A 19,219-nucleotide genomic window follows, 5' to 3' on the forward strand; every position below is an offset into this window, starting at 1 on the left:
GATGATGATGACATGTAAACAGTTTTTATATGCTGAAAATATAGCATAGTATTTCTAAACCATAGAAAAATTTCATTATACAGCAGAAAAACTGATTGTAGATTGAAAAGAAATAGTCTAGAATTAGAAGTATCTGATTCGACGGATGCAACAATACTGTTGACTTACTTCTGTAGTCAGAACAGTAAAATGAAGTAAGAGATTTTGAATACTGTCAGTGAAAATTTACAATATTAAAGAAATTTGAATCTATTGAGAAAATTTAGATTATTAAACAGAGTAGTTATAAGTCAGTTCCAAGAGCGGAGGGAGGGAGGATTCAATGGGAAATTAGTATAAATTTTGAATCAGTCTGTATAGAATAGCTTTCAAATATTTTCACTACAGTGGCAAAGCACTGGATATTATAGGAATGTGCTTCAAAAAAAAAATATCTGTTGAAGTTTCAAGCAGAAGGTGGATAAGTTCCTGCTGAAATATCGTTGGATATTTCTTGAATATTATTTTTGATATTAATAAAAAGGTCTCGCATTTGGAAAGTGACTGATGTCATCAGCAAATTCCTGCCATGTACCCTCAAGGGGGTACATGGCAGGAATTTGTACAGTATCAAGCTTTGTACAGTATCAATCCACCTATATCTTGGTCTTCCTCTGGAACGTTTTCCTGCCAATGTGGCAGAGAACATCTGTTTTGCTAATCTTTCCTCGCCCATCCTATTTAAGTGACCATACCACCTGAGATTAGCTCTGCTAACGCATTCCTGGATGCTGACAATGTCAAGTTCTTTCCTAACATCCTCGTTTTTAATATGATATTGCCATTGATGCTATCTGTTCATGCTCTGATCTTTCTCAGGACTCTCATATCTGCAGTCTCTAAACTTTGGTGAAGTGTTTTACTTCTGACCCAGCTCTCAGATCCATAAGTTATAACTGGTTTGAACACTGTCTTGTATACAGCTAATTTAGTGTTCCGACTAATTTCTCTCTTATTCCATATGAATTTATTCAGTTGACTTCCTATCATACCAGCTTTGTTGATTCTGTTGTCTATTTCCATCTTCACTAAAAATCGTGCCTAAGTGGGTTGAAATGTTTACTTGTTTCACAGGTTCTCCGTTCACAACGCAGTTGACATTTTCAATGATTCTGCCTATTTTCATTGTCTTTGTCTTTTTATTGCTGACCTTCATACCATATCTATTACAACAGTTATTCAATTTAGTCAGGGAATCTTGCAGACTTGTAGCAGATTTATTTAGAAGTATAACCTCTTCTGCATAAAGCAAAGAGCTGACATTAACATCTCCAATTTGGATATTATGTTTAATACCACTTTTCTTCATAATGTGATCCATATAGATAATGAATAACAGTGGGGATAATGTACATCCTTGTCTCACACCAGATTTAACATTAAACCATTTTCCTGTACTTCCTTCAATTCTAACTGCTGACTTACAACTCAAAGAAAGACTAAGTATTGCTTGATATAATGCCCCATTGACCCATGTAACCGTAGCGTATTGAACAGCTTCTCTCTTGGCACCTTGTCATATGCCTTTTCCAGATCAGCAAAACTTAAATATAGCTCTTTGTTATATTCCCATGCTTTATCAACTATCTGTCGTAAAGTGAAAAGCTGATCCTGACAGCCTCTATTTGACCTGAATCCAGCTTGTTCTTCACCAAGCTTCTCTTTCACAATCCTTCTCAACCGTTTCTCAAGTATACTTGCATATATCTTACCTGGAACATTCAGTAATGAAATACTTCCATAATTCTCACATTCAGTTTTATTTCCCTTATATATGGGTACTATGAGAGCTCTACTCCAATCATCTGGGATTCGTTCCTTTAAAGGCTATGTGGAGGTCTCCTCTCAGTTATATAGCTTTGACCCTTAAGCACCCCTATAGCTTTAAGCCTTAGCGGGTTGAACGTTTGTCATCCAAATTCTTGGGATTTTTAAGCCATCGTTGTTATTAAGTAAGGGTGGTTAATCAAAATTTCACAGGCTTCTTTAAATTTCTGTTCTTACCAAGTATGATATAAAGAACAAGTACTTTTCCAATCATTTAGATGTAAGATGTTAAGAGCATGATCTGAGAGGTCTGCTTTACCAAAATTATTATATTTAATGTGAGTTTGTGCTCTTTTTTTATGGATAGTGATTGTACATCCAGTTTCCCCGATATAAGGTAAGTTACATGTGCAATAGATACAATAAACTCCAGGGTGTGCCAGTGGGGGGAGAGGATCCTTAGAGGTGTCGAATATGTTTTTTAATTTTAAAGGTAGTTTAAAAGTGGCATTAAGATTATATTGATATAGGATTCTATTAATTTTTTCTGATAACCCTTTAATGTATGGGATAGTTTTGGTTTTACTGTAATCTATATTACTTTTTGATGAAGATTTATGAAGAATTTTATTAACAGTATTTTTGCTATATCTGTTACTTATAAATGTATTGCTAATAATTTTTAATTATTTTTTAAAAGCTTGTTCATTAGAGCAAATTGTTATAGTTCTGTTTTTGAGGGTGTTGATGACTCCAAATTTTTGCAAAGGGTGGTGACATGAGTTAGCATGTATATATTGTCCAATGTGTGTAGGCTTATGGTGAACAGTGAAGGATAGACTCCCTGTGGGAAGATGTGTGACTAGTATATACAGGAACAGGAACGAGTTCTGTTTTTCAATTTCAGTAGTAAATTGTATGCACTCATGTTGTTTGTTCAGGTAGCTAAGGAATGTGTTTAACGTGTGGCGAGATAACAAAAACATCGCCGACGTATCTAAGCCAAAATTTACAGCTTAATTTAACTTTGTAACCTAATAGATAATGATAATAACAGCACTCCAGCTTTGATGTAGTGAGGGTTTTTTTTTAAACACCAGAGGTCAGGCAATTAGTTTTAATGGTTGATAAGTAACTTTAGCATGCCATGTAGATTGTAATGCAGCTTGTTTCTTTGTATATGTACGTATACTCCAGAAGATGACCTTAATGTGAAGGTCAAAACGTCGAGTGTATATTTTGGTTTATATTAAAGTTTTATTCTAACATGGTAGTTGTATCCATAATTTTCATAATGTATTCCGTTCACCATGTAAGCATGAAAGAAAAGTTACTTCTTGACCTGTGAAAGTGACTAGCAGCAGACTAAAATCTTTCAACTCTAGACCTCCCCTCCCACCGAATAAATGGACTACCAAAAATCCATAACCAGAATGTGCCATTATATTTCATTTTGGATGGAATTGATTCTCCTCGCATACAAATTAGCCAAACATTTAGCCAAAGTGCTCACACATTATACTTGCAACACACCATCACACATAAAAAACTCAGCCTACTTTAAAGCCAGTATAGTAAACCTCTCACTCCAGCACACTGACATAATGGTCAGTTTTGATGTCTCCTCCTTATTCACAAATGTCCCACTCAAAGATACCTTAGATCTCATTCAAGCCAAATTTCTTTCCGTTATGTTATCCCTATTTCAGTTCACCATGAACTCAGGCTATTTTGTTTGTCAAGTAAAATTCTATGAACAGATAGAGGGGACAGTCATGGGTTCTCCCCTCCTTGCCAACTTCTTTATGAAGACCTTTGAAGAAAAAGCCTTAAACTCAGCCCCACAAAAATCCACTGTTTGGCTATGCTACATGGATGATGTGTTTGCTTTTTGTCTACATGGCTTAGATACACTCCACAACTTCTTAACACATTTAAACAATCAACACCCTAGAATCCAGTTCACCTTGGAAAAGGAAAACAACAACAATCTCTTTTTCCTAGACACTCTGATTACACACCAACCTAAAAGATTCCTGGATTTCTCTGTTTACAGAAAACCAATCCACACAGGCAGATACATTCACCAGCAATCACCCCCCCCTCCCTCTCTCACAACAATATGGGATTATAAAAACCCTATATAACAGAGCTAAATTGATCTGTTCAGATAACAATGTCCTAACTATTGAACTTAAGCATATCTTTAACACCTTCTTAGCCAATGGCTACAAATCCCAAAAAATCCAGAAAATATTAAATCCAGTTAACCCCCCCCTTCTTAACAGAGATTACACTAAATCTATCACCATTCCTTATATTTAATGGAAATTTAAATATTATATGGAAATATTTAAATAAACTTTTTACGTGGACAAAAGGAGTGGGGTTGTAGTTTTAATATCAACAAGTGCAAGGTATTTGCATTATGGAGTGCAGAAATATAAGGCTGTGTACTATATTAATGGTACTGTACTGTACTGCACTGCAGGAAGTAGATGAGATTGCAGATTCGCAAGTGATGGTTGAATAGACTGACGTTTAGAGACTGAAGCATGCTCATGTTGCAAAGGCTGTATCGTAGTTCTGCTATGATAAGATGTACTCTAACATGTAGGGATAAGGAAGTGGTTGTGCCACTGTATAAGACACTGGTCAGACCACACTTGGACTATTGTGCTCAGATCTGGTCACCTGGTTTTCAGTGTGATGTGGAGACATTGGAGAAGATTCAGAGATGAGTGACTAAGACAATGTTGAGACTTTGAAGTGCTGGCTATGGAGAGAGAGAGGTTGAAGAAATGTGGATTGCAGAGTTTTGTGGATAAGAGGAAAAGAGGTGATATGATAGAGACATTTAAGTTAGTGAGAGGATTTTATTAAATTAATCCAGAGGGGATTATAAAAATCAGTAGTCCAGATATATGCACCCACATCTGACAGCACAGATGAGGATATTGACCTATTTTTCTAAGATCTGACAGAGACAATAGAAACAATACCAAAGCAGGATGTACTAATTATTGAAGGAGATTGAAACGCCAAAGTCGGAATAGATAATGATGGTTGGGAGAGCATCATGGGAAAATATGGTTTTGGAGAAAGAAATGAATGAGGTGAAAAAATGTTAGAATTTGCTGTGGACCACAAGATGATGATCTGTAACACAAGATTCCAAAAAAGAAATGTAGAAAATGGATGTGGCGATCAAATGATGGGAAAACCATGAACATGATCAATATGATTACGATTAAAAGAAGATGGATAATATCAGTACAGCAATGTTGAACTTCTCAAAGATCAGATATAGACTCTGATCATAGTTTAGTGATTGCAAACATCAAGTTGAAATTAAAAAGAAAATATAAACCCCATCATCAGAAATGAAGAGCTACTCAAGAATAAGTGAAGCAAAAATAGGAAGAAGATACAGAACCGTGTTCGAAGAGAAACTGAAAAGTATAGACGAAGAAAATTCGAATCTAAGAGTGAAAGGAGTAATGAAGGCAATAGAAGATGCAGTTGAAGAAACAGTACCAGAAGAAGAGAAGATCAAGAAGAAGTGGATTATACAAGAAACACCGAAGTTAGTACAGGAGAAAAGAATGTTGAAGATAAGAAGTGATACATCGGAACAAATAGAGGAGCAATATAGAAGAAAGTGTAATGATGTGAAAAAAGCAGTCAGAATAGATAAGGTGAAATGGTTAGAAGCTCAGTGCAATAATATAGAACAGCACTATGGTGAGCATAAAATTTGGGAGGTGTACAAAAGGATTAGAACCATTAATAGAATGTGGCAACCAAAACAGACCACAATTAAAGATGAAAAAAGCAAAGTATTGATGACCAAAGATAAAATTGTGCAGTAGTGGACAAGACACTGTAGTGAGTTATATGAAGAAAAACTAGATTTAGATAGCATTGGGAAACTGACTGAAGAATTGAAGCAGATATCACCACCAGGTAATGAGTATGATATGAACATTTTAAGAGAGAGGTAGAAAAAGCAATAGGACAGCTAAAACACAACAAGAGTCCTGGTAATGATAACATCACTGGAGAAATGATTAAATATGGTGGCCAAAGTACGGTTACAGAAATTTTTACAGAAATGTTTGTGCATTTCTGTAAAAAGAAAACCAACAAAGAATATTTCTTGCTGGTTTTCTTAGAATATGAAAATAATGAATACCCTTCAACCAGCATTTGTTGAAATGGCAGTTGAAAAAATTATTCAGATTTGTTTAAAATTTTCTCTACTTGAGTGTGTTATAATTACATCATTTATTAATAATCATTCATTTGATGTTCCTAAAATATATCTGTGCCTGTAATTAAATTTCTTTAGTTCATTCAACTTTTTATTTTTTAGAACATGTCCAAGAGCAACTGGAATCCCTTCAAAGATCACAATCTCTTGAGGAAATTCAAAGACTCTGTGATCAAGGAAATTATCAGGCCGTTGTTGATCTACTTGTGCTAACTTTCAGTCAGTCAAGAGCTGGGAGTAAAGTAATATGAAAGTTTGGTCTATGTTATTATTTTTTATGATAATTATAGATACACATGAGATTTTCGATCCTATAATTCAGGAGTATTTATTATTATTATTATTATTATTGTTGTTGTTGTTGTTTGAGCAGCTGTAGTATTCAACACTAAATATGAGGCTAATTTTCTTGAATGGCAGGCAATATCAAGTAGAGTGATGTGGGCAAATATCAGAATGGGAAACAGACTTATTTGTGCCTATGGTGCAACAGAAGGTTCTGCTAAGATAGAAGTTGAGAAAATTTTGGATGCACTAGAGAAAGCAACTGACACAATGAAAAACAAAAAGGTGGTCCTTGTTGGAGATGTAAATAGCAAAGTAGGAAATGATAGTCAGACATACAGAAATATTTTGGGAAAATTTGGAAAAAAGAGCAAAACTAATAATAATGACAAATACCTGTTAGATTTCTGCTCAGAACATTGGACTGGTTATTACTAACACACTGTTCCAACATAAAAATGTGCACAATTTCACATGGAGAGAAGAGGCGAGAAATAAGAAAAGTCTCCTTGACTATGTTATTGTTGATAGTGATGTGTTTCTCCCTGGTACAGGACACCACAGTGTACAGAGAATTTGAAATTGAGAGTGATCACCATTTTTTCTTGAGCAGGATAAAAATTGAATTTCAAAGCAGAACATGTAAGAAAGATTTAAAGCGAATAAAAGTTGAGCAGTTCTCAGATGTGAGCTGTAGACTAAAATACACCAACATTATTCAAGAAAAAATGAAAGAGTTTGAGAACAGGAACCAAACCTTGGAGATTCAGTTGAAAGTGCTGAAGAAAACATTGATTGATCCAGCCAGTTAAGCATGTGGTGAGGTTCTTTGCAATGATACAAAAACCAGAACTTCAGGTGGATACGTGAAGTAGAAGCAAGCAAGCAAGGAAAAGAAGGAAGCATACTGAAAGTTTCTTGTGAATAAGTCAGCTTGTGCTCTTAGAGAATACAGAGACAAATGTAAGAAAGCTAAACACTGTGATACTAGCTAAACAAAAATCATGGGAAGACTTCATGACATAGAAAATAAATGTCATGAAGGTATCAAGATATTCTGGAGGTTGTTGAAAAAGCTCAGAAATGGAGGAAAGAGTGCTGTAAAAGGAGTTAGAGATGATAAAAGTGACATGAAAACTGGAATAAGAGATATCATTGAAGTATGGAGTAATTGCTTTGAAAAATTGCTAAATGAAGGAAGCAGTGACAGCACAGTGGTAAAAAGCACTCAAGAGGCATACAATGAGGAATACATATCCTTACTTGAAGTAGAAGAAGCCATCAAAGGCTTGAAATGTGGAAAGGCAAGAGGAGTAAATGGTATTTGACCAGAAATGCTGAAGTATGGCAGTATAAAAGTCTTACAGTGACTGCACTGCATATTCAGAAGGCCTGGACAGAGGGACGAATTCCCTCTGTCCAGATGATTGGAGTAGATCTCTCATTCTACTCATATATAAAAATGGAAATAAAACTGAATGTGAGAATTACAGATGTATTTTCCTACTAAGTGTTCCTGGTAAGATTTATGCAAGTATATTTAAGAAATGGTTGAGAAGGATTGTGGAAGGGAAGCTTGGTGAAGAATAATCTAGATTCAGACTAAATAGAGGCTGTCAGGATCAGATTTTCACTTTATGACAAATAGTTGAGAAATCCTGGGAATATAACAAATATACAAATATCTGTATTTAAGTTTTATGAACTTGCAAAAGGCATATCACAAGGTGCCAAGAGAAAAGCTGTTCGAAACGCTATGTATGGTGTCAATGAAGCATTATATCAAGCAATATATCAGTTGCAAATTAGCAGTTAGAATTGAAGGAGGTACTGGAAGATGGTTTAATGTTAAATCTGGTGTGAGACAAGGATGTACATTATCCCCTCTGTTATTCATTATTTATATGGAATCATATTATGGAGGAAAGCAGTATTAAACCCAATATCAAAATTGGAAATGTTAATCTCAGCTCTTTACTTTATGCAGATGATGTTATACTTTTATATAAATCCTGTACAAGTCTGCAAGATTTCCTGACTAAATCGAATAACTGTTGTAATAAATTTGGTATGAAAATCAGCAATACAAAGACAATGAAAATAGGCAGAAACACTGAAAATATCAATTACATTGTGAATTGAGTACCTATAGAACAACATATACTTAGGCACAATTTTTAGTGAAGATGGTAAATTAATATGTTCACTGCCATGCTCCTCAGGCATAGTTTATTACTGCATGCCAAGCAATTTCACTTCTTCAAGGTCAGTACGAGTAATCTCATTGCCGGCGGTAATCGACATACGAGTATATTCGTAGTTGGCTTGTGAGGCGCATATACCAACTACGAGTATACATACTTTAGCTACTACACTCTGCACGCCAAGCACTTTCACTTCTTCAAGGTCAGTACGAGTAATCTCATTGCTGGCAGTAAGTATCATACGAGTATATTCATTGTTGGCTTGTAAGGCTCATATACTAACTACGAGTATACTCGTAGTTGGCAGCGAACGTGTTAAATATGGAAATAGACAAAAGAATCAACAATGCTGGTATCCTAGGAAGTCAACTGAATAAATTTATGAGGAATAATAGAGAAATGATTGAAAACACTAAATTAGACAGTGAAGAGAACTTGAGTGATGAATGGCAATGCTATAGCCCATGAAGTTTTAACTGAGGTTCGGCTGTTGCTGTCACCCAAGTCCTGGGAGTGTGTGTGAGGGGGGGGGGGGGTAATGAATAGCAATGGTGTGTAGCCCATGAAGTTAACTGAGTTACGACTGTTGCTGTTACCTCTCAGATGAGAAATTAGTAAATGAGCGGCTTTGCTTGGTGGTGGAGTGAGCCTGCCACGGTGTAGAGCCAACCGGTTTTGAGAGTTCTTCTCAGTGGCAGGGTGAGCTTGTTACTGAGGGCAACAACACTGAGTTTTTGGAGTTTGACCGGTACTTGAACATTCAATAAAGATCGAAACCAGTTTGGGTAGTGACGATTCCCATAAGGCATAGCATTGTACATGTCCACAAGGAGATATGCTTTGCATTATGGGATACTAAGGAGAGAAATGAGAACTTAGTCCACTTTTTCCACGAGTTGCCCCAATCCTGAAGATACTTCAGGTGCAAACTTTACACTTGGATAAATGATTAAACTAAATATATAATTTATAGTCTAACCAAGTGGAAAAAACTTCCAACATCTTGGTGAACAATCATGCTTTAATCTGAGCAGTTGTATTCTGCTCTTTCCTGTCCATTCTTGATGTTGTCAAACCCAGATATTATTTTATTCCTCTAGTTCCTTAGCCATCAATTCTTTCTACGAAAATAGTTGGTAGAAGTTGGTATTTGCCATTTCTCATGATGTGGTCAATATATGATCATCATCATCATCAAATTCCTGCCATGTACCCTCAAGGGGTGTACAGGATATGACAGTACTACATGAAAAATTTACATCATTACTAACTTCCTCTCTACAATTTTCCTCCAAATCAGTCTGTTACTTGTCAAGACTCCAACATTATCAGATCTTATATTTCTATCGTCTAACGCACTTTGTACCGTATCAATCCACCTATATCTTGGTCTTCCTCTGGGTCGTTTTCCTGCCAACCTGGCAGAGAACACTTGTTTTGCTAATCTTTCCTCTCCCATTCTATTTAAGTGACCATACCACCTGAGATTAGCTCTGCTAATGCATTCCTGGATGCTGATAATGTCAAGTTCTTTCCTAATATCCTCATTTTTAATATGATATTGCCATTGATGCCATCTGTTCACGCATCTAATCTTTCTCAGGACTCTCATATCTGCGGTCTCTAATCTTTGGTCAAGTGTTTTACTTCTGACCCAGCTCTCAGATCCATAAGTTAAAATTGGTTTGAACACTGTCTTGTATACAGCTAATTTAGTGTTCTGACTAATTTCTCTCTTATTCCATATGAATTTATTCAATTGACTTCCCACCATAGCAGCTTTGCTGATTCTGTTGTCTATTTCTATATTTAATCTACCATCTTCAGTAAAAATCGTGCCTAAGTAACTGAAATGTTTTACTTGTTCCACAGGTTCTCCATTCACAACACAGTTGACATTTTCAATGATTCTGTCTATTTTCATTGTCTTTGTCTTTTTATTGCTGACCTTCATACCATATCTATTACAACAGCTATTCAATTTAGTCAGAGAATCTTGCAGACTTTTAGCGGATTTATTTAGAAGTATAACATCATCCGCAAAAAGCAAAGAGCTGACATTAACATCTCCAATTCTGATATCAGGTTTAATACCACTTTCCTTCATAATGTGATCCATATAGATAATGAATAACAGAGGGGATAATGTACATCCTTGTCTCACACCAGATTTGACATTAAACCATCTTCCTGTACTTTCTTCAATTCTAACTGCTGACTTACAACTCAAATAAAGACTAAGTATTGCTTGATATAATGCCCCATTGACATCATATAACCGCAGCGTATTGAATAGCTTCTCTCTTGGCACCTTGTCATATGCCTTTTCCAAATCGACAAAACTTAAATACAGATCTTTGTTATATTCCCATGCTTTCTCAACTATTTGTCATAAAGTGAAGATCTGATCCTGACAGCCTCTATTTGGCCTGAATCCAGCTTGTTCTTCACCAAGCTTTTCTTCCACAATTCTTCTCAACCGTTTCTCAAGTATACTTGCATAGATCTTGCCAGGAACACTCAGTAGGGAAATACCTCTGTAATTCTCACATTCAGTTTTATTTCCCTTTTTATATTTATATATGGGTACTATGAGAGCTCTACTCCAATCATCAGGAATTCGTCCCTCAGTCCAGGCTTTCTGAACTATGCAGTGCAGCCACTGTAAGACTTTTATAACACCATACTTCAGCATTTCTGGTTGAATATCATCTACTCCTGCTGCCTTCCCACATTTCAAGCCTTTGATGGCTTTTTCTACTTCAAGTATGGATATGTATTCCTGACTGCATGCCTGGACAGTGTTTTTTATCACTCTGCTGTCATCACTGCTTGTTTCATTTAGCAGTTTTTCAAAGTAATTACTCCATACTTCAAGGATATCTTTTTCTCCTGTTTTCTTGTCACCTTTATCATCTCTAACTCCTTTTACAGCACTCTTTCCTCCATTCCTAAGCTTCTTCAACAACCTCCAGAATATTTTGCCATCTTCTTGATATTTATTTTCTATATTCTTGCCAAAGTCCTCCCATGACTTTTGTTTAGCTAGTTTTACACACTCTTTAGCTTTCTTACATTTGTCTCTGTATTCTGTAAGAGTAAAAGCTGACTTATTTGCCAGGAACTTTTGATATGCTTTCTTCTTTTCCTTCACTGCCTCTTTAACTTCCTGTGTCCACCAGGGAGTTCTGATTTTTTTTATCCTTGCACACAACCTCACCACATGCCTCTCTGGCAGAATCAATCAATGTTTTCTTTAGAGTTTGCCACTGAATCTCCAAGGTTTGATTCCTGTTCTCAAACTCTTCCATTTTCTTTTCAATAATCTTTCTGTATTTTAGTCTGCAGTTCACATCTGAGAGCTGCTCAACTTTTATTCGCTTTAAAACTTTCTTACATGTTATCCTTTTCAATATGAAATTCAATTTTATCCTGCTCAAGACTAAATAGTGATCGCTTCCAATTTCAAATCCTCTGTACACTCTGGTGTCCTGCACCAGGGAGTAAACATCACTATCAACAATAACATAGTCAATGAGACTTTTCTTATTCCTAGCCTCTTCTCTCCATGTGAATTTTTGCACATTTTTATGTTGGAACATGGTGTTAATAATAACTAGTCCATGTCCTGAGCAGAAATCCAACAGATATTTGCCATTATTATTAGCTTTGCTCTTTTCTCCAAATTTTCCCAAAATATTTTTATATGTCTCACAATCATTTCCTACTCTGCTATTTAGATCCCCAACAATGACCAACTTTTCCTTTTTCATTGTGTCAGTTGCTTTTTCTAAAGTGTCAAAAAATTCCGGCAATCATCATATAGTAAATTAACAGTGTCAGGTAATGGATGTTGGTAAAGAGGGAAACAATGTCAAAGCTAACTAACAAATTCAACTCTTGTATTTGAATATCCTTGATTTTCTTAAGAAAATGTGTGGAATTCTTGATGAATACTCCAGATTGTCCAGAATGTGCAGTTAATAAAAGACACAGAAATTTAGTAATTCTATAGGTGGGATGGTCAACACAATTCACAATGGGTCTTGCTGGATAACCTTCTTAATGAATTTTTGGAAAGCCATATAAACAAGTTTTTCCACTCATTTGAGTGTGCAACTTGTCAAAGTATTTTGATCCCAACTAACAACTTCATCAAGCTGCTTATTTAATTGTTTAATTAGTTTTTTTTTTTTTTTTTAGGGTTATAACTATTTTCTTGATATGTGCAATTATCCTGTAATAGGCAGTCTATAAGAGGAAGATATTCCTCTTATAATTGGCCTAATCCATTACTACAGCTTTTCCTTTATCTGTTTTCGAAATAGATATATTGCTCTTTTGTCTTAATGAAAACAGCGCATGAGTTTAGGCACTAGATAAATTACATGCAGGTAATTTGCTTTTAAAAATTAAAGCTGCAACTTCAAAGCGTAGTTTATTAGCATCTTCGCTGGAAAGTCCCGACAGATTGCATTCAATGTTATGCAAAAAATCAAGATACGGGATGCAATTATGTACCACAGCAAAATCACGCCCTTTAGCCAATACAATAGTTTCAGCATCAGACAACGGGCATCCAGAAATATTCAACCTGGCCTGATTCTACTCCACTATATAGTGATATAGTGGAGTAGAATCAACGCAAATGAGGGTGCCTGATGTAGTACCCCAGGGCTCTGTTCTGTGACGACTACTCTTTAATTTGTGCATTAATGATATAGCAGAAGATTTGAAGGGGTAATATTCAGCTATTTGCCAATGATTCAAGGTGATATAGATATTTTGCAGCATGATTTAAATAAATTTGCAGTGTGGGCAAAGGATGGTACAAGTTTATGGTAAATTAATGAGGTTAGGGATCTGTGATGATGATGAATAGAGATCTAAAATTCAGCATATATATTGTATGAGTTGGCAAAATAGTTCAGAGGATTACTTGGTTGCTGAAGAACACAATGACAAGTGAAGATAGGGATGTTATTTTCCCTCTTTATGAGGCTATGATTCAGACACATGTTAAATACTGTGTATAGATTTGGTTGCCTGCATTTCTTGGGAATTGGCATTTGGTGGAGAGGATTCAGAGATGAGTGATCAAGCTGGTGACAGGTCTGTAGAATATTCCCTATGAGGATAGATTGAGGGTATGTAGGTTGTAGAATTATCTGAGAAGTGGAGTAGAGGGATGGGATATAATAGCAACTCATAAGTTAAAAAAAGGGTTTCTATAAGTTTGATAGAGAAGAAATTTTTCAGTGCATGGGGAGTAGGGGATAAACAAGGGGTCACACTTGGAAGTTGTGTAAGAGTGTTGTTAGTAAGGATGTGTAGACTAGATTCTTTACTTGGGGAGTGGTAAATGAATAGAATTGATTGACAGAGGTGGTTGTGAGTGCTCCAACAGTGAATTGATTTAAGGAGATGAATGATAGGTATTGTGTTAATGAATAGAGTGCATTGCCCACGATTAGTCTTTTGACTCCATGATACCAATATAAATAATAATAATAATTTTAACTCATTGTGATTCATTATTATTATTACACTGGAACCTCGGTTGTCGAACTTAATTCGTTCCCAAAGGCTGTTCGGAAACTGAATTGTTCGAAAACTGCAACCATTTTCCCATAAGAATTAATGTAAAATGGATTAATCTGTTCCCGAACCCCAGATGATTGTTTATTTAAACCTTTACAACAATACTAAGTACATAAGATCGTATACAAACATAATGAAAATGCATAAAATCTTGCATTAAAAGAATAAACACAATAAATAGATAAAATATTGACAAATTGATCGCCTCTTTATTTTTGAGTATTGTACATATCGTTGATTTTACCATACCAAGCTGCATAATGAGATCTGAGACACGAACGGCATTTTCATGTTTGGATATGATTTCTTTTTTCATCTCTATCGTGGTGGTTCTAACAACTTTGCTTTTTGATTTGCTGCTATCACTATTCTTCTGCAGTCCCATGGTGGCTTAATTAATAATAATTTATGAAAAAAACAACAAAACATAAAGAAAATCGAGAAAACTCACTGCAAAATCGAGCAGGTATCTACACTGAATGAAGGCTTCCACCTAACTGACACTTTCCCTCCTTACAGCTCAGCACGTGGTTGCCGTTTGTCTGTTCAGAAACTGGGGCGTTTTTTGTTCGGAAAATATCTTTGGGAACTGAATTGTTCGAGAACAGAGGTGTTCGACAACCGAGGTTCCACTGTATACGTTAATAGATATGTATCAATATATCTATTGTAATGAGCTTTGAAGTTATTTACTCTACCTTCATTCAAAATGCACTCCAGCAATGCATTCTATTCACTAACAACTCTCCACATAAAAAATCTACTCCTTTCACCCTTCTTCCTCGCATCTTTATAGACCTTCCAGGGATAGTTCTTCCCATCTTAACATCCACTCTTTTTATAATTCCTTTGTATTAATCTGATAGAATCCCTTAACTAATTTGAATTCTATCATATCTCCTCTTTTCCTCCTATCCACCAACCCCTGTAATCCACATTCTCTCAAACGCTCTTCATAACCAACATCCCCAGACTCCTGATATCATTTTGTTATTCATCTTTGGATTGGACCCTCTCCTGTGTTTCCACATCACAGTGATAACCCATTGACCAAATAGGAGCACAATAGTCCATATGTGGTCTGACTAATGCCTTATATAGCGGCACCACCACATCCTTATCCTAGCAATATTATGTGCAGTATTTGTAACACTTGTGATGTGCCCTTGGAACTTCAGTCCTCTATCTACCACCACGATCCCAAATCTCATCTACTTCCTGAATTACAGCTCCACCAATACTGTACTTAGCCTTTTATCTCTGTATCCCAAAGTGTAACACCTTGCATTTATTAATATTAAAACTGCAATCCCACTCATTTGTCCAAGCTAAGAGTGTATTCAAATCTTCCTGTAGAGAATTACAATTGGCACTACTCCTGATAATTCTACTTAACTTATTGTTTTGAATGTAGTTTGAAGGTTTGGCTTCCTGTTGATGTCCACATAACACTGGATGAAATATATTGGAGTTTTTGAATAAAATTCTCTCTCTCTCTCTCTCTCTATATATATATATATATATTTAACTTGTATAACCATGCACATGTTCCAGTCAGGGGAAAGTCTAAAATGTGAAGATTGGCTTATAACAGTTTGAAAAGAAATGTTGGGGGCTCATCTTATATGCCCTATTAGTTTTTTTTTTAATATCATATACCAATATTTGCCAACTCTTGTGCAGGGCATTTCTAAGGATTATTAGTAACATAAAAATAATTAAAAAATATGTTAATGATCATTACGTAGCCATCGATTCATTCTGTTAGAATTGTTGTAATAGACCTAACAATTAAGATGTGTTTTCAAAATTTATTTATTTTATTTTATTTTATTTATTAATTTTTTTGATTGCAGATTATGGATGGTAGTATACCAGAGCGACATGCTCAGCTGCTGTTATTACAGAATTCACTGTGGAAGCTAGAAAATTATAAGGTTAGATTTTAAAATTATTTTTAGATAATGCTATAATATCCCAACTTGAATATTGTGGTTCACAATATTCAAGGTGCATTAATAATCACTCCAAAAGTTATAGAAACGTAATTTTTTTGCAAATTATATCCGTATTACAATAAAATCTGTTAATTCTTTCACTTCACATATGGGGGGGGGGGGAACGTACCAGCACACCCACTCTCCAATGAACTGCATGTTCAGTTCTTCCTTGGTCATGGACATTTGTCAGTGTCTTTAGGTACGAAATGAATTTCCTTATCCAGTGTGATATATAGAGTGATAACACCACACTATTTATTGAGGTTCTGAAATAGCTTGAAAAGTTGTTTAAGTTCTAGATGAAGTTTTCTCTATTATGAAAAAAAAAAACCTTAGCTCATTCATGATACTAAAGAACTGTAGATTTATAACCTTTTGTGGGCAGGAGTCACATAAAAAAAAAGTATCCTTTCATTTAACCTCTGAAAATTCTGTGTAGTATTTTATTGAAAGTGAACTGTCCCCCTACACACACGTGCATGTTGCAAAATGCTTTGCATGTTTTTTGAATTAACATATTTAAAAGTCTTTATTTAAATACAAAATGAATTTCCATTGACATTTCAATTAATTGCAAATGGATATTATTTAGTCCTTTCTTTTAAGCTTTGTGGTAGATAAAATTGGATTTATCTACCACAAATTGAAATATTGAAAGGGGCATCAGGTCCCTACCTAACAATATAGCAGATAAAATACGACTAGAAACTAGTAATGTCCTGAACACTAAGAAAACCATACAGCACAATCTCACAAAAACAGAATTAGCAGCAATTAAGTCATTAAAAGCCAAACAAAACATAATAATAAGCGGATAAAGGCAATGCCACTGTTGTCCTTGACAGGTCAACATACGTACTTCAAATGAATCAACTAGTAGCCAATAACAACACATATAAAATGGTAAATTATAACCCAACAAAAAGGATAAAACAGAGAAACTACTCAAGTCCATCACTTCTTGGCCACCAGACACGGTTAAAAAACTCAAACCCCACTATGCCCCCCCCACCCAGAATATATGGGGATCCTGAAAATACACAAACAAAATGTGCCCCTTCGACTAATCGTGGAAAGAATAGACAGTCCCAATTACCACTTAGCCCAAGAAATTAGTGGCAACACTCAAGGAGTTGGTAGGTCATTCCCCCTCCTACATAAAAAAACACACAACGCTTTATAAACAAAATTAAAAACATAACACTCGACAAAGACGACTTACTATTCAGTTTCGACATTTCTGCCCTTTTCGCTAATGTCCCCATCAATGACACAATTCTCCTACTACAGAACAAATTTCCGCCTGACATTACGGCCCTCTTTGCCCACGTACTACAATCTGGTTACTTTGTGTGGCAAAACAAATTTTACCTACAAAAAAAAGGTACAGCCATGGGCTCACCACTATCCCCCCAATCGCTAACCTCTACATGGAAACTTTTGAGCAAAAGGTGCTTGATTCTGCCACGCTAAGACCGACAGTCTGGCTCAGATACATTGACGACGTGTTCACAATCTGGCCGCAAGGGCGACAAACACTAAACACATTCCTTAGCCACCTGTTCATGTTGTTTGTTCGTGAACAAACAACACGAACGCATACAATTTACCATTGAAATCGAGAACCAAAATTCGCTCCCGTTCCTAGACACACTAGTCGCACGTCTTCCTTCAGGCAGTCTATACTTCACGGTCTACTGAAAACTGACACACACTGGCCAATACATGCATGCTAATTCATACCACCACCCATCACAAAAATATGGAGTCATTAACACCCTTAAAAACAGAACTACAACAATTTGCGCTAACCAGGAAGCCCTGAAACAAGAACTAAAAATCATCAGCAACACATTCATAAATAATGGCTACAACAAAAATACTATTAATAAAATACTCCATAAAACAAAAACGAATCTAGATTACAGTAAAACCATAGCCATCCCATACATTAAAAGGTTATTGGAAAAAATCAACAGAATCCTACAACGTTATAACCTCAGTGCCACCTGTAAACCACCCACTAAACTTAAAACCATATTCAACTCCTCTAAGGATCCACTCCTCCCATTAGCACATCCTGGAGTCTATTGCATCTGCTGCACCTGTAACTTACCATACATTGGTGAAACAGGACAGACAATCCCTATACACAAGAAAGAACACATTAGACACATTAAATATAACCATTATGGTGAAGCAGGCCTCTCAGACCACACACTCAACACCTTACACCAAATCAACTGGAAAAGCACCCGCTCTTTACACCACACAAAAACCTGGTATGAAAGGAAATTTAAGGAAGCCTGCAAAATCTTGATAAACCACCCAAATATCAACAACAAAGATGGCATGAAAATTCCATGTGGAAAAAACCATTCCATACCAACCGGCTGGAATGTACATGATGTTAATATACGTATATAGATAGATACTTGTTGTTGTGCCCAGTGTATTTCGAACAACAGATAACACTAATAATAGGACTCTAGCGTTGATGTATAATTTTTTTTTTTTTTTTTTTCTCCACCAGAGGTCAAGCCAACAATTGTTGTAGCAGTTGGTCAGTGTCTTTAACAAACCAGTTTCATTGTAGTGTAGCTTGTTTTCTGTGTATAGCTGTATGTTCCAGAAGATGACCTTGACATAAAGGTTGAAACGTCGAATGTTAGATTTTAGTTATATTAAACTAAAGTTTTTATTCAAACACGGAAGTTGTCTCTATAATTTTCAAAAATGATACTATGTTAGTTAATAATAAAAAAACGACTGTTCAAAAAATTAATTTTTCCACAGTCATAATTTATGAAAAAATTCTTTTGTGATCAAATTTTTTATAGATATATACTACTCCCACACACAAAAGGCAGAAGAGCCTATAATAAGTGAATGTCATTTGTGGGTAGGGGTAAGGAGCAGAGTAATCTGTTGGTATTCTTCTTGCACTGCTGGAGATTTTAGTCCTTTGGAAATGCCTTATGAGGAAGGCTGTTCCACAGAATTGAGGTGGATGAAATGAAAGATGATTCAAAGTAGCAGATTCAGTGAGT

The 19,219-nt window shown here is 35.6% G+C and overlaps 1 protein-coding gene across 3 annotated transcripts in view; it reads left to right on the forward strand.

Moving 5' to 3' along the window:
* LOC150095180 (calcineurin-binding protein cabin-1-like) overlaps positions 1–19,219 on the forward strand; it is a 1,028,489-nt gene that overhangs the window by 362,576 nt on the left and 646,694 nt on the right. For all 3 annotated transcript variants that reach the window (XR_016550194.1, XM_090411711.1, XM_090411712.1), the window contains exons 22-23: positions 6,182–6,321; positions 16,026–16,106. Coding sequence is in view for 2 of the 3 variants with exons in the window: in XM_090411711.1 (XP_090267837.1) it covers positions 6,182–6,321; positions 16,026–16,106 (221 nt within the window). In the remaining variant the exon portion in view is untranslated. The remainder of the gene's footprint in view (positions 1–6,181; positions 6,322–16,025; positions 16,107–19,219) is intronic.

This window comes from Typopeltis vanoorti, chromosome 21, assembly GCF_054136105.1.
Source record: "Typopeltis vanoorti isolate ZY-2024b chromosome 21, IOZ_Tvanoo_1.0, whole genome shotgun sequence".
NCBI classification, from domain to species: Eukaryota; Metazoa; Arthropoda; class Arachnida; order Uropygi; family Thelyphonidae; genus Typopeltis; species Typopeltis vanoorti.